The sequence below is a fragment of the Prenolepis imparis genome, unplaced genomic scaffold (genome assembly GCF_030444845.1).
Source record: "Prenolepis imparis isolate NDT839.2.m4 unplaced genomic scaffold, iyPreImpa1.0 SCAF_5, whole genome shotgun sequence".
Classification (NCBI taxonomy): domain Eukaryota; kingdom Metazoa; phylum Arthropoda; class Insecta; order Hymenoptera; family Formicidae; genus Prenolepis; species Prenolepis imparis.
In genome coordinates, this window is record NW_028141163.1 from 4,018,546 (window position 1) to 4,039,212 (window position 20,667).

The following is a 20,667-nucleotide window of genomic DNA, read 5'->3' on the forward strand; positions in this document are numbered from 1 at the left end:
CTGTTTTCTATTTTCTTTTTTCTTTTCTTTTAATGTGGATCGCGCTAACGTGCAGTACTAATATTAATTTACTTTATTTTTATTCCATCACTTCTCCATCATCTCTGAATTTTTCAACTATATTGGAAACAAAAATGGAGCAATTTTTCCCTAACGAAGATTCGATTGCGCGTTTTTTTTTTACAATTAATTAAAATTTTTTTCAAAGTCTGTAATTGAATAAAAAATAATATTCTTGAAAATTACATTTAATTCGTAAAAATGTCTCGATCTCGGAGAAAAATCGACTTGAGAATTAAAGAGAATCTAGATGATGAAAGACATTATTCCGTATGTTAAAGATAAGATTATGAAAGTTACGAACACGCGTGGCACAGATTACACAACTGTTTGTTTAATAAAAATTATATTACGATCGCGGCTGTTGTATACAATTCAACTTTAAAATTGCAAGTTGACGAGAGACATTTTCTCGCACTTCAGACGCAATTTCTGTCGGGTAAATCACACACTCGTAATTTTTTACAGGCCATCGGCAACACATGCGTCATCCATGCGCCGGTCACGAGCGAGATGCAATTTCTTTCAGGTGCTCTACGGTAGATCGATAAGTGAACAATTGTAATGTGTATAGGATAATAATAATAATGGACAGAGGTATCGAGCACACGAGCGAGATATTGAGTTTGAAAAAGAGATAGAGAGTGAGAGAGACCGTGAGCGAGAGAGTGTGAGAGAGAATGGTATACGTACATAAATAGATTTAGGGAAAAGCGTCGAGAGAGAGAGAGAGAGAGAAAGCCTTGTAATCGATTATATTGAACTTTTACCGATTTGTTAACGCCGAGTGCAGAAGAAGATCATGATCATGATTTGTCTCGCCATACTGGGTGTCGTCGTCGCCACCACCATCGGCGGATACTTCGGACTGTGAACGCCAAAACCAGGTACGTGTACCAGCGCGTACCTCGTGTGCGACATTTGACATTTTATATCATATCAGAAATGATAAGAGTATATATCGCTCTTTATTGACGTCCGCGGTTCACGCAACAACGTAGCTACGATTATAATTTGATTTGTTCATCGTTACGTGCCCAAAATATTATATTATACATATATACACAGAGAGAATTTTCTCTTAGAATTTACTCTGAAAATCATGGTAATCGTGGGACAATATGATATGGAAAGAATTTTATGAGAATTTCTCTGATTAATATTTATCACAATAAAAATAATATCTATTACAATAAAATATAAAATATGTTTGATTAATTTTACTATGCAGTTTATTAAGATTAATAAAACATATTTTATATTTTATTGTGATAGATATTATTTTTTTACTGTGATAAATATTAATCGGAGAAATTCTCATAAAATTCTTTCCATACCATATTGTCCCACGATTATCATGATTTTCAGGGTAAATTCTAAGAGAAAATTCTCTCTGCGTACGTTTTTCATGTGATTAATAAGAGGATATGGTAGATTGAAGAATTTAGGTATATTTTACCGTAGCTATAGGTTTTTCGAGTACAATAATGTTGGAAAATGTAGAGGTAAATATAAACGAGATTTTTCGCACAGTTGGTGTATCAATTATACGAAAATACTCTCTTGATAAGCATTATGTTTGTTATTGAGTCTTGAAATATTCCGTGTCGAAAAAATATGTCGGATCATTTCATTCATTGAATGGAAATTTCTTCGAAAATAAATAATGTTTCATTGATTTGTGATGTTAACAGTAACAATAACTGTAGTATTAATGTTATAATTCAATAGTAATTAATGTTTACTCTAAAGCAAAAGAAATTAAAGGAGATATTGATAAAAAATATTCTAATAAAAGTTACAATTGTCAAAAAATTAAATAATTGACTGAGAAAAAGAGAATTTTGATTGTATGTTTTATAATTATATTTTAAAAATTATATAGAATAGGTTTTTTCTTATATAATTTTTTTCTGTTTAAATATCTCAGAATTAGAACCAACCAAACATCTTATTCATTAACTCTAGTAATGACTTGTATATTTTATAATTTTATTTCTCATTCAATTTTATTCTTCCTCTATTATTTGTTTCCTGGAATAAATATAAAAATACAAAACAATCATGTTTTTTTTTTTTTTTTAATTACTGCGACATATTCTAAGTGCGCGAAAATTTTAGTCATCGGCCAATAATACACTGAGAGAATTTTCTCTTAGAATTTACCCTGAAAATCATGGTAATCGTGAAACAATATGATGTGGAAAGAATTTTACAAGAATTTCTCTGATTAATATTTATCACAATAAAAATAATAATATCTATTACAATAGATATTATTATTTTTATTGTGATAAATATTAATCAGAGAAATTCTCATAAAATACTTTCCATACCATATTGTCCCACAATTATCATGATTTTCAAGGTAAATTCTAAGAGAAAATTCTCTCTGTGTGGCATTCCGAGCTACGTTATTATTTTAAAGCTAATTGGACAAAATTTTCATGCAATGATAAATATTGTCCGTTCATGTTCTGCCTCTGTACGCACTCGGACGATCTTTCTGTTCAGAGAAGTCCGAAGACATCAGCAGCATCGTGTACCTAATTCCGAACCGCCGGCAGCGTCAGCATTCACTCATATCGCTCCGATACGTGAAGCTGATCGCCATTCGGACGAGCGGAGATCGTCATTGTCAAAGATGCCATCATCGGCGCGCTTCTATCGTAACACCTATCATCGCTAGAGCCTTCAGTCTGTCATGTGTGCTCCCCAATTGGACGCGAAGGAAACCAAAGAGAGGAGGGATCATCATCATCGTCTTCGTCATCGTCACCACGTTTTCGTAACCCTCGTCTCAAAAATTTCCTTCGATAATGCGTTAATTGCGTTTGGTCAGGAAGAGAACGAAAAGATAAGACAAAGAGAGAAAACAAAAGAGAACAGGTTAGTATTTGTATTAACTCGATCAATTTTTCCAATAGATTCGCCTTTAGCAGTCACTCCCACAGTTCTCCTCTCCTATCCGCTATGTCACAACGAAGCTTAGGCTCTCTTTGTGCTCGCGTCCTCGTCGGTCTTTTTTTCCCTCTTACCCTCCCCTACCATGCCGGTTCTCTTCTCACGCGGCAGAAACCGAGATAACAGGAGGCCTCGCGAATAGAACGGGCTCTGAGAAAACTGACAGATGCCTGCGTCTCTCTAGAATACGTGATGGGGAACCGTCTCGCGATCGGAGATACGCACGCATCGCCGATCAAGCGACACCTTCGATCCACGCTCCCCTTTCCCCATTCCGCGATTTATTCCCGGATATTTCCGCCGAATGTCATCGAGGATATCATTATGAAACGCGCGTTATCGTCGGAAGCACGGTGGTGCATCATCCCTCGCGATTTCCGCCTCGTTGCAACCCGAGCCCGACACCCAATGGTGTTCTTTTTTTTTCTTTCTTTTTTCTTGTGTAACGCGAAGGCGCGACAAATGACACGTGTTGATCGCTTTCCCTTTATCGAAAGTACGGCGCGCGGAAAAAAAACTTCGTCGCGGGAAAAACCACTTTCCTTTACTGTGATTTGACACGTTGAAAAAAAATTTCGGGAGGAGTGTCAACTTCGGAGTGTCACATTCTGAAGGGTGCCGTTTCGCTCGCCGATCCGATCTCTTATATATCTGCTTATATACACGAGAGATAAACCGCTGACCAAAATATTTGTAAACGCGATATATCCTGATAAAAGATCGTAATTTCCGCGTGCTAGTAAATATCACGAGAATACGTTACCAAATGTAGATATATAGTACTAATTTATATATATATTAATATTTACGATAATTTCTAGTGATTTTTATGGTACACATTTTGCGAAGAGGGACTGTTTCAAGCTTTGAACAAATTTTTGTAAACTCTTTTCCTTCTCAGATAGAAGGTTTAGCGCGGTTTTCACCGAAAAGAAAAAAAAACAGCGGATATAAAATACAAGAAAATTAGCACATCCGCCAATTTCTATTAAATATCTCGACCAGCGGTTTAACCCTCGGCTTAAACATATCACGCTTACTTTGAGCAACATTTTCGACATCTCTACACTACACCTCTCTGTATCTGGATGATCATCAAAGAATCGGCTAGGTGATGTTTCTCCATCACAGAAAGCAGCGTATCGCAAAGTGTCAAATTTGTCGCTCGAGAAGCGCCGTAGCTTAGGGTGGATTGCACTATAGTATTGGTTAATCATGAAATCGTGAAATTCTCTCTTCACGCGCGTAAAAGACAGCAATGCATTTAATAGTGTACAGTTAGCGGACCCTAGAGAGCGTATAATGTAATTAATTAAGCATTCCTCCCCTTCTCTTACACTTCTCTTCATTACTCGCTAACCAGATATCAGTTAACCAATACTGCTGGTGCAACCAGCCCTCGATTTATTTACGATGACAAAGGCATCGACGTATGAGCAATGATGTGTGATTTTTATAACGGGTACTTTAATAGAGATAAAAAAAAAGATGTATTACACACACATACTCTCGTTTGTGTAATAATGACGGCTCATTCGAGAAAGCATTTTGACCAATAGGTGTTCAGTGAGAGAAACAATCAATTCTTCCAGTATTTCTATTTAGCTGTAATTAGCGGGATATCAATCGCGATATAGCGAGGTGTAGACAAAGCGATTGTATCTTTCTACGGACATGGGCGCGAGACGGTTTTGTTTCTTTCAGAATGTGACCGAGAGAAGCGACGACGATTGTCTCCAAACACATGTGCGTCACGAATATCAAGAGTAGATTTCATTGTCTATACAGTATACATATATATAAATAGAGATTTTTTTTAATTTTAATAGAGACTTCTAGCCTTTTTAAAATTTTTATTTTTATTGAGTCGGTAGATTTACGATCTTCGTGTTGCACAATAAGTATATTGGGTGGTGGGTTTGGACGGACGATCAATAATAGATCTTTAACCGCGACGCTCGCCTTGAATGACAATTGTGTTTCGCGTCTTCTGTAATCTCGACGAATCCTTAGCAAAAGTAATATCCTGTCCATTGTTTTCCCGAACACTTGCCTGAGTATATCCTTTTGTATTTCTCTAAGTTTGGAAATTTGTCACGCGCGGTCATACGATTAATTGATTTAAGATCTTGAAAATCGTATTTGCAACCGACAAAAATTATTTGTAATCCCACTTTTCGTCGCTCTTACGATTTTTTTTGCAATTCAGCACGTAGATTCTAAAACCGCGCAGATGATTTTTTGTTGCTTCGCGAGATCAACGCGCTGTGCATAAAACGCAATATTGCGAGGTGTACAATTTATAATATTTTTTTCTGTGCATACGCAATTTTCTCAAAATTCGCCTCAAATTATACAAGGGTTCTCGAAATCGAATATGTAATGCAAAATGTATCATCTTCGAAGCGATTAACCCCAAGATGGACGAAGCAAGAGAAAAAAGCACGATAAGTGGAGATGGCAACAAATAGTGAAAGAAAGTGCGACTGGACGTATATATGTATATGCGTGTGTGCGTGCGTGTATGCGTGTATGCGTGTGAGAAACAAAGGAGCCATTAAGCTGCAGCAATAATATAATATATAGGTGTGTTATGGAAAAATAATTAAAAGATATAATCTCATTGGGGCAGAATGAGTAAGAATGAGTTCAATTGCGATAAACGATATTGTATGTACACGGACATGTATACATATATACATATTTAAAAAAAATATATATATAAATATAGCTAGATAGATAGATAGGGAGAGAGAAAGAGAGAGAGAGAGAGAGAGAGAGAAGTGTCATGTGATCGAGGAGAGAGAAAAATAATATTAATAACGACAATTATATCGGCAGCGCCTATTATATTGCTCCTCGACAGATTAATGTATCGGGCAAAGTGCTGGAGGCGTTAATGTTAATGTTTTGTTGAGTATATTACAATTATTACGAACGTTGAGGTGCATACATTCTAGAAAAGATTATGGGTTGACGTTTAAAGCGAAGAAGAAGAAGTAGAAGAAAATGAAGGGAGAATGAGATATAACGGTGAACGATTACGATTTATGCAACGCACGATTTAAACCGTGCGTCGCTGTAATAATTAATATTAAATAATATAATTACGATGAGAATAAGAAGATATTAAGATCACACCTTGCATTGTACAGAAAGCATAATAATTGTTAGTTTAGGTAGACAGCAAGCATTACGATCTACTATCTAATTATAATTCACAATACGACTAAGATGGCTAAGATTTAATCGCGTAATCCCCTCTGTCACGAGTTACGACGGTCGTCGATATAGATACACCATTCTCTCTGATATTTATATTATCTGGTTAATCAATGGATTTTCGTTCGAAGAGAGAATGTCTTTGCGCTCGTTCGTGTCGTCGTTGAGAAAAGCTCCAATAATTACTATGAAAGAAAAGAAGGAAAGATCCTCTTTCGGTCAAGTTGGGAAAAAATGAAGAATCTAAGAATCGCGCGCGGACGCGACAGCGTGTCCTCGTTTTAAGCTACTAAGATTTCATCTTTCGCGTTTTACTTTCCTTGCGCTTCATCGAGTCGCCTAACTTAACGTAAAAAAAAAATCGAAATGCGAAATCTCACGGGAAAGATACAAAAACATTCCTTCTTTTCCTTCTCTATTATTTAATCCGCATGGATTTTCAACGCGTGCTGATGATTTTATTTTACGAATTAATTGTGATACTTTTTTCGCAACAGATCGTCGTGACGAGAAGTCTGCTTTCGGAACTACCCGATGTAAAATCCCGCAAAAAAAAAAATCCGCAACGCGGACGTATCTCCTCCGACGCGAAATCTCGGATCTCGTAATTTTAGCTTTCTAGCGAACTCTTTGTGGTAGGAATTGAATAAAACACCTATCGTCGTCAATTTCTTATCACTAGATGAAGGAAGGGAGAGAGATTCTATACGAGTAACATTGTAGTCTTATCGGTGCACAACAGCCGAGTGTACGTTTCTGGCCTAAAGATAAGTAAAGGAAAACGTCGTTTGCGTTATTATTGATCGACATTATCCCGAACGTCCATCCTCGTTACTTGGAATCGTTCCGGATTTCCCAAACAAGGACGGACGTCCCGATGTGTCACCCCAGTCTCGTTTAATCTTTAGTCTATACGATTTAAATCGCTTTTGATCTCGCTCGTTTTAGCATTCTTTAATAAGATAATCCCTTCTTTTCGCGTTCGCGATTTCGTCGTCGCGTCACATCAGTCAGTTAAGAACGGCAGGAATAAGATATAAACGGAGCAGGCGAATCCCGCAGCATTGACAGAGTTCTGTCCTTCGTATTGTAGGATCATGTGCATTTGATGGGTGACATCGTCGGTTTTTAACTCGTCAGCATTACATTAGATAGCTAATCGCGGAAGCTGACTCGTCTTCCTTGAGAATCTTTATGTCCCGAGAGCGTGAGCTGATCGTTCGTGTCGATGCACGAGCTATGAAACATAACAAACTTTAATAAGCCCAGGTCACATAATTTCCGTGTTCTCGATTATATATTTATTCGTCGCGATTAGCTAGATTATATGTATATATACGCGGGAGTTCAAAGAGAGAAAGAGGAGGGAAGGAACTTGTTTATAGGAACTTGAAGGACATTGTTTAATCATTAAATAAGCTATTTCATTGCATTTGTACGTAGAATAGGATAGAAAGATTGCAGATCGATCCAAGAATCTTTCGGACAGGCGATCCATTCGCGGATGTTGTAAGGAGGAAGAAAGGGGAAGAGAGATACATATATTGATACATTGCGTGATCAAGAGGAATTGATCTGAACGTCCGTGAACATGTGGATCGATGTCATGTCGGTGCAATTATTAAATACAAGAGGCTACTTTAATAAACCTTATGAGTGTCAATTCCAATTTCAAGTGTAAATCGTAATTTCGCGAGACAGTTTTAAGAAGAAAAGAGAACAAAAGAGAAGAAAAAAAAAAAAGAATTGATATACGGCGTCAAACGACGACGGGGTAGGAGAAGAATCTTAAACGGTTTTAACATAAAAAATATAAAAAATTAAGAGTCGCGCGCGCGAAATTCCGACGACGCACGGCAAAGTGAGATTATTGATAAACTTAATTTATCGAAGCTGAAAAAAAATATTAGGAACGAAAGGGAGAGAGAGAATGTGTGTGAGAGAGAGAGCGAACGAAAAGTATATATATATATATATATATATATATATATATGTTAAAAAAACAGGAACTAAAAATTGTAGCATGTGCAGAAGAGTAAGAAAGAGAGTGAGAGAATGAGAGAGAGATAATGGATACTTTTTATCGTAGATATTTCATATAGACGAGAAATCGTAAAAATAATTTTAAAAAAGCATACTGTATTAACAAGAATACTTACTGAAGGCAACTCTAAGTCAACGGTGTTTTTTCTGCCTATAACATATAACCGGCGTCTTGCGTCCGCTTTTGTGAGCGAGCCGCGCTGCGTATAACTTCTTTCTCCGTATAGAAGAAAATGCTCTAAATGCTGAATGAGAAGCCGAGAGGAGCAAAGCAAAGCAAAAAAAAAAAACAGACGCGTCGATAAAATCAGGCATCCTTGCGTTCTTGTCTCTAATTAACGATTAACTACTATTAACTACTATTACTATTACTATCTATTATTATTATCATCATCATCATTGACACTGTACAAAGATGGCAATAATTTTAAGAGATTCCTCCCTTGAAACATATTCCCTCTCGTATAATCGTATGTTCGCTCGAGGACGAGCGAGACTACGTCTCGTTGGCTTCGAACGAACCTGCCCTTCCCAGGCCCTATAGCCAGGATAAACCCTACGAGTCGGAGAGAACGAGGCCAACGACATCCGGACAACAGAAAATGTCCAAGAAATGTTCGAAAAAATTGCTGATTTGCGTTGTAATCAGTTTTCTCTTACATATTAATTGTTTAGTAAACAGAAAAAGTAACAAAAATAAAATTAAGAATATGTATGAAAAATCTGAAAAATGTATTCAGTTTCTGGCAGAAAGAAGTTTTATTTTATTTGATCAAATTTTTAATTTATTTGAAAACTATTTTATCAATCGATTGAAAATGTGAAATTTCAGAGAAGATAGTTTTTTATTTCGCAAGTGAATAGAAAAAATTATCAACACATGTGTTAATGATATTTTAATTACACTGAATAATGCAAATTATTAATTTATATCTGGATAATAATTTTATTTTTTGTCCAAATTGATAAGATGTATAATATGTGTCTTTCACATACAAAAATTGTATATTGTATATAAAATTTTTATTTAAAGGAAATATCTTTTTATCTTTAATACGACTATTCAGGATTAAAAAACGTTCTAATTAAAACTGTATTTATGTCTCATCAAATTTAAGGTTTCAGCAGCGTCGGTTAATTTTGATCGAACTTTAAGTATATTTATCTGTCTATTTCTGGCACTATAATTAGAGAGAAAGAAACACAAAATGATCTCGATTAGATCAGATTTAAAATCAACCGATGCTGGTCAAATCGATCAACGTCACAGAGACATTTCTTGGACTCTTGCTCTTGTTCGGATGTAGCAGCGAATAAATTCAGTAATGATAATATGTGATCAAGTGAATGTGCGCCCTTTCGTCGTGTAATCAAGCACAAAGGAAATCCCTCTGTGAGCGTAGCGATAGGCCTCTAACAGTGCGTTCGGTGAAGAATTCCAGCTGCCTTCGGGAACATCTAATTAATAAAGCTCTAAAGCTGTGTAAACTATCGTACGCTTATTGCTTTCGAAGTACAATCTTTGGCGTTTGCCTGGAATCCAGCTATATCGTTTGAGCTCTTATCATTTTAGATAATGTGGAAATTTTCACAAACGGCTGGTAAAAGGAGGAAATTCATTGCGGAAAAATCTCCGATGTGCCGAATGCAGTTAGAAATCTGGCCGGATCGCGCGCGATCACGAAGAATAAATAAGAAAACGCGTTTGTTTCGATCAACGAGAAGAAACGGTGGCTCGTGTCGGAAAGAGCAATCTTTGGCCTCAAAGTCGCGACTTTATTCGTCATTCAGCGATGACGAATAAGCTTGAAAGATATTTAAATAATATTTAAAAATTTTAAATATAATACTATATGAAAGAAGAGAGTGAGATGTAAAGAATAAGATGCCTGGAAAAATTGGGACATTAAAAAAATTAGTACATCTAGGACATCTAAAAGATTATGGAAAATTAGATAGTTTGAAAAATTAGGCCATCTAAAAAAAATCACAATGCCTTATTCTAAAAAGAATTCGTCGATATGATCGATTCTCGTGTGGAAAAATTCTTAATCAATTTTTAATAAGACGCGACTTCCTCGCTCTTTTCGACGTGAATCGCTCAGCTTCCGCTCGGGCCGCACTTGAAAAAAAAACATCGACGATATAAGAATAACGACTCTCGATATTCACACACACATTCGCAAAAATGACAAAGAAACAAGAAAGAGAAGCCAAGCGTTCACTGTACAATTATATTCTTTTACGTTATAACAATTGAGTAGTCGAATAGCATATTTTGCATTATCGATAACAACAGTAGCGTGCCACTTGTCTTAATCCCTAATTTTATATATCATTGGAGATAAGTAATCCGCAAGAATAAAGATTATAATCAGCACTGCAGTGAAGTTACTACTATACATCTGTAGATAAGCGCAAGGAGAATTCGAAAAACCGACACGATGTTCAATGTATTTAATGATCTTCTCGAAGGATGAAGAATATATGAATATATGGGGAATAAAAGAAAAAAAGGGTGCGATTATAAATTTCTTGAGCCCTCTCCTCAAAACTTCCTCTCTACGAATGAAAGACGCATAAAGACAGATAAAATTTGCGCAATCATAAAAAATGGGATACCGAAATTGATCTATATTTATATGTATATATGTGATTTATTATATATTATTATATTTTCTCGAAGATATAATTGTAATATATTACTACGTAGGAAAGTTCGCTCACTAATTGTGTCAAAATATTAAAAATAATAATAAATAAATATCTAACTAAATATCATACTTAATAGAAAGCAAACGACAACGACTATTTGAGTTTTCAATAAAAGAATATGTACAAAATATAAACAGAAATTGCGTGTCAATTGCAAGCTTGGGAAGAGATATCACGCGGAGATATCATTATGTCACATATAATACATTCGCTTATTACATATTAGGACAAAGCACAGAATCCATCGGATCTGTCACTATGCTCGATCTAGTGAGCAATCCGTCCTCGAATTGACCATCGTCCGCGATTTGCCATTCTGGACCGCGAAGAGCCTTTTTCCGTATAAAACGATTTACCAGTTTCGGATTTACATAAGACATAGTCAATCTGCAGCCCCAAGATAGAAGCGCTAAGGGCTGCAAGGATAGAATTATAATTAGCAGAGATAGATGAATATATATATATAGTTAAACTTCTAAGAATAATATATATTGTACTTAAGGAATAATAGCGAGAAGAATAAATGAATTCAATCATATATAAAAACAGAAATTAGAAATTAGAGGTGACTCAGTAAGAAAAATTAGAAAAAGATGTATGTTAAAGAGAAACTATTAAAACAATTTTAATACTTACACGTTCCTCGTCTAGATAACTGTATGGTGTGATAACATGTCGCCAGAGACACTTGTTAACCAGATTTCTCAAACGTTCTACTTCCAGCGGATTCGCGCATGGATGATATAACATGATGATCGCTCCGTGCTATTAATAGAATAAAAAATAAACATAGAATAAATGTAAATGATACTTTGATGTCAAATTTACTGATGATATATTATAATGATATTACCTCAAGACTATGTAACCATCTCTGTTTTGGCACATATTCGTATTCTCCATAAACTGGCCACAAAGGTCTATGTGGACCGCTGTAAATTATATATGAATATCATTAGAAATCAATAATAATATAAGTACTTTAAGGCTGGTATTCATAGTCCGTTCTTATTTCAAGACCATCTTAAGTAATGTCTTAAGATGCAAATACGACTCTGTGATTGGTTAATCACATCTTAAGATTGTACTTAAGACAGTCTTAAATATAAGAACCGACTATGAATACCGGCCTAAGAGAGAATATCATTTACTTACTAAACAGGAATGTCGTCATAATATTCGATTTTTTGGTTCATACATTTGTGAGCAGCCTGAAAAAATGCTTTGATCAAAATTCATATTACTAATTCGATTAAATGCACTAGTGCGCATTAATGCACATTAATGCTGTCGTATACAAATAACATAAATTAAAACAGTAAAATAATTAAATACTAGAAATTATAATTGTGCTATTCAATATTAATAACAATAATTCGTGGTATTAATTACTTTACTGCTTTAATTACTTGTATTATTGTAAATTTGTATACAACAGTCTTTAATGTGCAGCAGTGCGCACTGGTGCATCCACTAAATTTGCTATAAATAACATTGGTACATTGATAATAATATAAAATTTGTTTACCTTATATGTCTTTGGAATGTTCTCACAGTAGATTTTTGGCGTAATTATGCTTGGTGTGATTGTACTACCATAACATGTATATTCCGCTGGGGTATGATCCCAATCAACAGTTAAGTTAGTCTGAAATTTTATAGCTACTAAAATATACATATGCGACAATTGAATTAAAAATATTCAGGTACTATTTTTAAAAAAAAAGACAATCTGTATGATAGAGGCAATATTAACCTTAGCATCGTCACACTCTGGTGACACATGACCCATATACATTTCGTGAGGATACTCTGTGATAGATTCATATTCATATAATCGGTTGTTCTTTGGCAATTGTTTAGGCGATGATGTCGAATCATCTGGTCTGTCAGGCATCCAACGCCCAGTCCAATTCTCAAGATTATCCTCAATATTTCTACGATTCTCCTTGTTCTTGTAACTGTGCAATAAATGCATTAGCTGTTGCACGACATTTTCATCCTGTTCCTCAAATGCATTCTTATAATCTGCAAGACAATTGAATGATCAATTGATAAAAAAAAACTGAATAATTTGATTCTATTATTTAAAAGGAAAATAAATTAACTGGCGAAATTTGAAGAAAATAAGAAGAAGCTGTATAAAGCTCAGCATCCTTAGGTATAAAGATTAAATTATTTGTTAATGCTAGACATATATTATTTTTATCGAAGAAAAGAAAGAAACGCTAAAATTTATAACCGATTCTATCATTTATTGCAGAGCTGTCCACGTTTTGCACTTTTCGGCCGATTTCCGAGGCTCACCGCCTAGCGGCCCCCACTTACGCTCGAGACCTTAGCAACTACGGTTATCGGGCCAACCGGGTAACGCGTTGCTAAGGTCTCGAGCGTAAGTGGGGGCCGCTAGGCGGTGAGCCTCGGAAATTGGCCGAAAAGTGCAAAACGTGGACAGCTCTGATTTATTGGAACAATATTCAAAACACATGGTTGACAGGAAAGTTATAGACAAGCTGTCATTTCTTGTTCTAGGTTAGAAACGACACGAATCGAAACATAAATTTGTTAAAAGCATTCCTGCAATACCTTCGTATTTGTGCGGATGCGTATCTACGAAACTCGCTGTCGCGAAAACGCAAATCACGAAACCGAAGATCAATCGAGTCATCGTCGCAAATGTTGCGAAGAAAGATCCTTCACTCGTAGCACATACCATCTGTTTGCCATGCGCGCTAAAGAGGGCGCTTTAGGCGGAGAAAGGGAAATCGGAAGTGTGTGAGTCAGTGTTGCCAATTTCAGGGACGAGCCGCGGCGTGGAGGGGGCTCGGGGGTGCGCGCGCTGTTCGGCACGTGACCGCGTCACGTGGCTGCGTCACGTGGTTTGGCGGCTGCGCAGAGGTGGTGGTGGGGGACACACCAAACCACGTGACGCGGTCACGTGACGAAACGGCGCGCGCACCCCCGAGTCCCCACCACGCCGCTCCCCTCACCACCCGCCACGGCTCGTGGCTCGCCCCTGAAATTGGCAACACTGATGTGAGTGTGTGTCTACATCTAATTATTATTGGCCGCGTTCAGCAGAAAAAGCAGCTTTGCAAACTGTTGTAAAATTCGTGAATCTGATTGGTGTATTCTCTTAGGTTCAGCTAAGATGAAGAGAATACACCAATCAGATTCACGAATTTTACAACAGTTGCAAAGCTGCTTTTTCTGCTGAACGCGGCCATTGTAAATCTACGGCCTCTCTCTCGAAGACGGTTGATGCTCTCGAGAAAAGTATGGAAAGAAGGTAAATTTACGAATCTATCAGATTATCTGCATGTATAATAGCACAACATATGCGAGCGATAACAATATTTATGTTAAGAACTTTAGAATTGGAAAAAGAAGGCTGAAAAATTATTTATTTGAATGTATTTAGAAATGAGACGCGGTTAACCTTGCTCAATATGGCGGCAAAAACTTTATCCGTGACTTTTAATACGAAAGATAATAAATATTTCGAAAATCAGTTATTTATCAAGCAGTTTATTCTAAAAATAGGATGTATATCAGTAGAGTACGAATAAAATTCGCGTTTAAATCAATTAAATTATGCGACATATTCTACAAAAATAATCGAGCAATATTCATGAAAATAAACAGGCAGGAATGCACGCAGTTTTTACAGACGAAAAATGTCGAGTCAAGTGCATGGTTATTAGGTGGCCTCGGACGTTGTCGTGGACAACATAATGCTTCGTACGTAATTAGCGTAGCGTTGTAATTTGATTAATCGACGCGACAACGCGAGCTTTGATAGTTGCATCGACCTGCTTGCCTGCGACAGTCCGCTCCTTTAGTCCTTTAGGCCGGCTCCTGCCGATAGTTGTCCCATTTAACTATGTTTGCCGTCTAATCGAACGACAAAGTCATTTCGTCGTATTATCGAGCATCGTTTAATTCCTTTTTTACGATTCTTTAGGATGATTCGCATATTATCAGATTATTTTAATCTCGTTATTGCGATCTTGTTACAGTTTAAATGTTTTCCCAACATCTTTACAGTCTTTAAAGAAACATTATTATTAATATTATTATTAATATTATTATAATATTATTAATAATATAATATAAACTTTATTAATATAATTATATATTAATAATAATTGAATGAACAAGTTAGTTGAACATATATTCTTTGTCGATAGATTATATATTAATTTTAATTCTTATCCTGCCATTTTTTCAAATGTAAATAAGCTACATTAATTTTATATATATATATATATATATATATATATGTATATATATATAATATAATAGAAAAATTATTATTACGAATTATTATTTATATAGAATTAGTATTAATTATTTATATAAAATTTATATAGAATTATTATTATTACGTATACGTATGGATAGCTTTATTTTTTATAAAATAGATACGAATCACATTTTACACGAAGCTGAATAGAAGCTTCTTTTAAAAAGTAAACATCTTACTAGAAATATTTGATAGATTTATATTGCTTACATGAATGTGAAATGCATACGCAGAGAGAATTTTTTCTTAGAATTTACCCTGAAAATCATGATAATTGTGGGACAATATGGTATGGAAAGAATTTTAAAAATATGTTTGATTAATTTTACCATACTTTTAGTAAATTTTACTATGCAGTTTAGTAAAATGAATCAAACATATTTTATTATGATAGATATTATTATTTTTTATTGTGATAAATATTAATCAGAAAAATTCTCATAAAATTCTTTCCATACCATATTGTCCCACGATTACCATGATTTTTAGGGTAAATTCTAAAAGAAAATTCTCTCTGCGTACATGTGTTTACAGAGATTCATGGATGTACAGAGATTCGCTTAATATTCACCGTCAGGCGCCGAAATTGGACGGGAAAATATTCATTAATGTAGCTTAGAATATTACGAGTTGTCCGGCCTCATAACGCATCGCGCTACTGCATCTATAAATGTCGCGCGTTATTATGTCGCTGGAACGCGTAATAATAATGTTATTGCGCGGAGCCTCATTTTCGATATTCGAATGCCCTGAGAGAATGAGATTCACGATATGCACTACCCACGTGTGTGCAGTTTAGCTGCAGATGAAATTGTGCGGAACGACCTTGCGCGTTTGCAAAAGCCGAGGTTGCAAAGTTTACGCGTTTACGCGACAACGATTTTTATTTACGCGCAATAAATAGAGATGCACTTTATTATACGGTTAAAAAAAACGAGCGAAAGGTATACTTCATGAATAAATAAATAAATTGTCTCTAAATAAAGAAGGATAATTTTTCAGCTATCTTTGAGAAAACTACGTTAGCAATTGTTTAATACATTTAGCAACAAAAGCTTTAATTTTTTTCAATTATTGGTAATTTGCAGAAAAATGTTATTAAATGTTGTTGTAATGAAGAGATAATTGAATAGCTATATGATTTCTTTACATTTCTATTTCCATAAAAAAAGAAAGGCGATGAAATTTGTTTATGTTATTCGAGAAAAGTTGAATATACATATATAATTGATTGAAAAACTTATTATTACTACTATTTTTTTCTTATATTTAAAATTTTGATAATTTTTTTTCTGCAAGTTAGAACACAAGTTAGTGACCGATGTTATGTACACAGAAGAGAAATAACATTTTAATTGGTCTTTCTAGGGACATCTATCTCGAACGTGATACGAGCGAAGACGACGAAGAAGGTGGCGGATAAAGGCAAGAAGAAAATATTCGTAGGATAGCTCTCGAGGGATAAAGTTACCGAGTCGGTGCTTAACTGAAAGCACTTCCGATGTGCCACACAGGAGCTATTATACGAACAGCAGTTTTCCTTCTCAAGATTTCAGCAATGGTAACCAACCGGAGATTGGCGAATCCGCTGGATAATCACCTCCGTATCCAAGGTAAGTGATGATTTTCGGCAAACGATGTTGTTTGACGTGTAAAGAATGATAAATCGACTCGTGATATATCGTCATGAGATATATTTCGTACATAAAAAAAATTATTACACATAAAAATTAAACGTCTAGATTAAAAATAATCTAGAGAGTTCACATCAGAACTATCTTCAAAAAATAAAACATAAAATAGGTGATTTATATATTGATCAAAGTATAAACCTATATTTATGTACTCTTGGAGAATTTGTGAATTATTATATTCATAATTACAAAGATAATTAATTTAGAATATACTATATTTAAAAAATTGCGACGTATATAATAACTCTTTCCTCTATAGATAGATTATTATTATCAGTTTTTTAATTAAATTTTGCGAGATTTTATGGACATTCTGCAATAATGAAATAATACATCAAATATATTTTTTGTTCGTCTCGTATAATACCGATAATTACTTAGCTAGCCTGTGTAATATATCGGATTATCCTCTTTTCGATATACAATCTTATCGAGTGTTTATCGAGCAGTTGAAGAGGAGACTATTACGTAGAATAGTGCGTAAAATTTTTTTATCGATTATATTTTATCAAACTTTTTCAAAAAAGTATCGAATTTTTTTTTTAAGTATTAACTCGAGATTTGAAAGAATTTTTTGGAAAAAATGATTAAATATTGAATTTATAATATTGGAAAAAATTATCTACTTTATATATTAAATCCACCATATGTACGCATCAGTTTTAACCATCTGTTTTATATTCAGTAAACTTATAAATTTATGAAACAATTCAAAAATTTTGACATTTGCTGTACATTATAATAATGTTGCCATTTAGAATTGAATTTTAGCATCAGAGATTTATTTAAAGATCTTTCAGCTTGAACAAATATTTGAAAAATATTAATTGTCAGTAGATTGTTTGTGATTCTCAAATAACTCAAATAACCCAAATTTACTATTTGGCAATAGATCTTAATATTAATCACAAATATCTTATAAATCTATATAACTTTTACAATTTTTTCTAAAATTAAAAATTTCAACAATTTAAAATTATGCATAAAATAACATTTTTCTCAGAAACTGTCATTATACTATAGCACGATAAAGAACCTGGTTAAGAGATAGCTTTTTCTCACAACTTTAATTAAAAATTTCTTAAAGTTTATTACGCGATAATTTATTTTGGAGATCAAAGTTTTAAATTGCAAATAATTAGGAAAAATTAAGACTCCTCTTTCCTCTGGATTCGAAGAGAAGAAATAATTTTTATTAAACTGCGAGCGCGTTATCGGCCATTGAGCGATTCGATCCGTCGCGCCGATCGCGTGTCAGCATCACTTTTTTTTTTATTACTGATACGACTACTCGGGGCGTAGATAGTGGAAGTAAAGTACCGCTAAGCCGGCAGCGATACGCCCACCTGGAAGGTAAATGAAAGATCAGCCCGAGAGCAAACATACACAGTGGCTCGAGTGGCTATATCCGCGCTCGAGGGCCGGAATGTTGCCCTGAATGATGATATTCTCGGCGTACGTGAGTTCGTCCAGAAGAGAGTCTGAAAAAACAATGGAGATGGTCAGTCGCGCGAGTCTCTCGTTTTGAAAGACACCGCGTAAAGATTACCGTAAGAGAGCCAGAAATAAAAATCCTAGAAAAATTTTAGCCCCCTCTAACAATAAATGATATTGCGTGTCCTTTTCTTTGTTCCGAAGAGAGGATCCGGGAGAAAAAGTTTTCTCTATGTCTCGCTGGGTATAAGCGTATCTATTCTCGTAAATAGCATCTTTACGGTGTCTTTGACACATATACATGTATAGAATATTTCTTTTTGAAAGGAAACAAATTTTCCGGAAATATGGCACTCACTGCGCTTTCCGCATTAATTTTCCATTTACGGGAATTAATATTTAAATACCGTATTACCCTGGATATATTTTCGCTTAGAAAGAAAAAAAAGAGAGAGAAAGAAGAGTCAGTCTTCATTTATTTTGTTAATATTTAAATGCATAACTTCCACGTTCTCTTTTCTAAGAATATCAGGAATTGCTTCCAAGATCATTATTCTCAAACCGCTTTAGGATCGGCATCATTGTTTGTTAACTTATATAGTCAGAGGTTACTAATGCACATACAATGCGCTTTTCTATGTATAATAGATATAAATGTATGCATCTCGCGCAAATCTCTCTTCGTTATCGCGAATTTACGGTTACGTAAGTTGTTTGTAAATATTTTCTATGCTGTACGGCATTAAAAATTTATCCATTCCTAACTTAAAAATTTTAAAGTCATAAGATTCATAAAAGATGAAATTGGAGATTTGCTTGTGTGTGCATATCTCTAACGACGAGTTTTAGTGATCAGATACTTTGCGTCCATTCATTGTTTCTATTTTCATATTATTTTAATATTATTTTAATTGTTTTCATTATTATTTCCATTTTTAATCATATATATATATATATATATATATATATATATGTCATTTTCTTTTTTGCGTAATTTTATTTTTATACATTTAAAAATGATGAATTATAATAAGTTATATACTTTTGCGGCATTTTTTTAAATAATAAAAAATAAAATTTATGAGAACATTAATATATAAAGTTCAAAACTTTTCGTTACAGTAGTTTTTACAATTCTACAAAATGCGATTCTAAAATTATGCGGAGTGAAATAATATCAATCAAACTTTTATTTCCATCAACTTGTAAATGGCATTTCGATCATCCAACTAGCTCTTCAAACCAAAAGCTCGAGAAATACATTATCTATCGAGTCTGTTTTTTAACTATTCTGTCTAATTTGAAATTGAATTGAAATTGAGAGAAAGGGAAGAAAATCCTCATCGTCGCAAATCGAGAATGTAACTTTTGTTCACCGACTTTTTTGACAAAATGTATGCGCGCGCTCTACGCCCATCTCCCATATTCGTTTCCTGTATGATCACATGCGGTTAGAGAGCAGAGTAAAGATGCATGCACAGACATCGACACCGTCGAGCGATGGTGACGGGCAGCCAATATTGTCGAGGCAAGAGGGTAAACAGCGTTCGAGTGTTTGCTCCTGGAAACCTTTAACGCTTTCCAAGCGGGGGTTTTAACCACGCTCGATCGACCCGATGCGAATGCACGCGTAATTTATACGATGTGTTGATGACAGAGGGAAAGAGAGAGAACCGTGGGACAGTCGCGACCCCCGGAATAAATCCGCCATAAAATTTGAAAAATTGCGTACGCGATAAACATGAAAGATGGCTTCGCATGTGAGCGATAAGCGGATCACGCGCTTGCACTTGGTCGTTTTTATTTCTCCATTGTTGGGTAAGCTCTCTTGTGCGCGCGAGAGAAATTATTTGAGATACTCGAGATTCGAACTGTACGAGCCGCCAAAATTTGCCTCTTCAATTTTTGAGAGAAAGAGATACATAGTTTCCCGAATGAAAAATCTATTCAAAAGCGACACACACTTGTCTCGATGTAAATGGAAGCAATTAAAATTTAAACTCCGATATTATTTATCGATATTAATTTTTTAAAATTATTTTATACAGGATTTGCGTGCTTGTCCTGCCACTTTTAAACTAGAACTTTATTTTTGAATTACTCTTTTCGACAAAAATCCGATGAATCGAACACGAAATAAAATCCTGTTAAAATTTTCGAATTAAAACAGTGATATTTATTTTTTGAAAAGTTTATTTTTAAATGACATATGATTTTAAAAATATTATA

At 34.7% G+C, this 20,667-nt stretch overlaps 2 protein-coding genes across 7 annotated transcripts in view; one reads left to right on the forward strand and one right to left on the reverse strand.

The window, feature by feature from the left end:
* Syx1a (syntaxin 1A) overlaps positions 1-8,618 on the forward strand; it is a 75,729-nt gene extending 67,111 nt beyond the window's left edge. For 5 of the 6 annotated variants that reach the window (XR_014425410.1, XR_014425412.1, XR_014425409.1 and 2 more), the window contains 2 exons: positions 529-947; positions 2,575-8,618. Coding sequence is in view for 1 of the 6 variants with exons in the window: in XM_083038917.1 (XP_082895043.1) it covers positions 854-934 (81 nt within the window). In the remaining 5 variants the exon portion in view is untranslated. The remainder of the gene's footprint in view (positions 1-528; positions 948-2,574) is intronic. The other variant, XM_083038917.1, reaches the window with a different exon arrangement.
* Positions 8,619-10,415: 1,797 nt separating this feature from the next.
* LOC145936598 (uncharacterized) lies at positions 10,416-13,759 on the reverse strand. Its single transcript, XM_083038914.1, has 7 exons — positions 13,591-13,759; positions 12,761-13,032; positions 12,533-12,652; positions 12,160-12,215; positions 11,858-11,936; positions 11,641-11,769; positions 10,416-11,420 (listed from the first exon to the last, which is right to left on the reverse strand). Exons 1-7 carry the CDS (start codon positions 13,718-13,720, stop codon positions 11,220-11,222), a joined length of 987 nt encoding a protein of 328 aa, XP_082895040.1. The 5' UTR covers positions 13,721-13,759; the 3' UTR covers positions 10,416-11,219.
* Positions 13,760-20,667: the final 6,908 nt, after the last annotated feature.

Bases quoted from the DNA above. Each gene is read 5' to 3' on its own strand.
- LOC145936598 (XM_083038914.1), bottom strand. From the start codon at position 13,720: ATGGTATGTGCTACGAGTGAAGGATCTTTCTTCGCAACATTTGCGACG. The intron at 12,653-12,760 runs GTTAATATTGCC...ATAAAATTTCAG, and splicing joins CAGAGTGTGACGATGCTAAG to ACTAACTTAACTGTTGATTG. The intron at 12,216-12,532 runs GTAAACAAATTT...GCATTTTTTCAG, and splicing joins ACATTCCAAAGACATATAAG to GCTGCTCACAAATGTATGAA.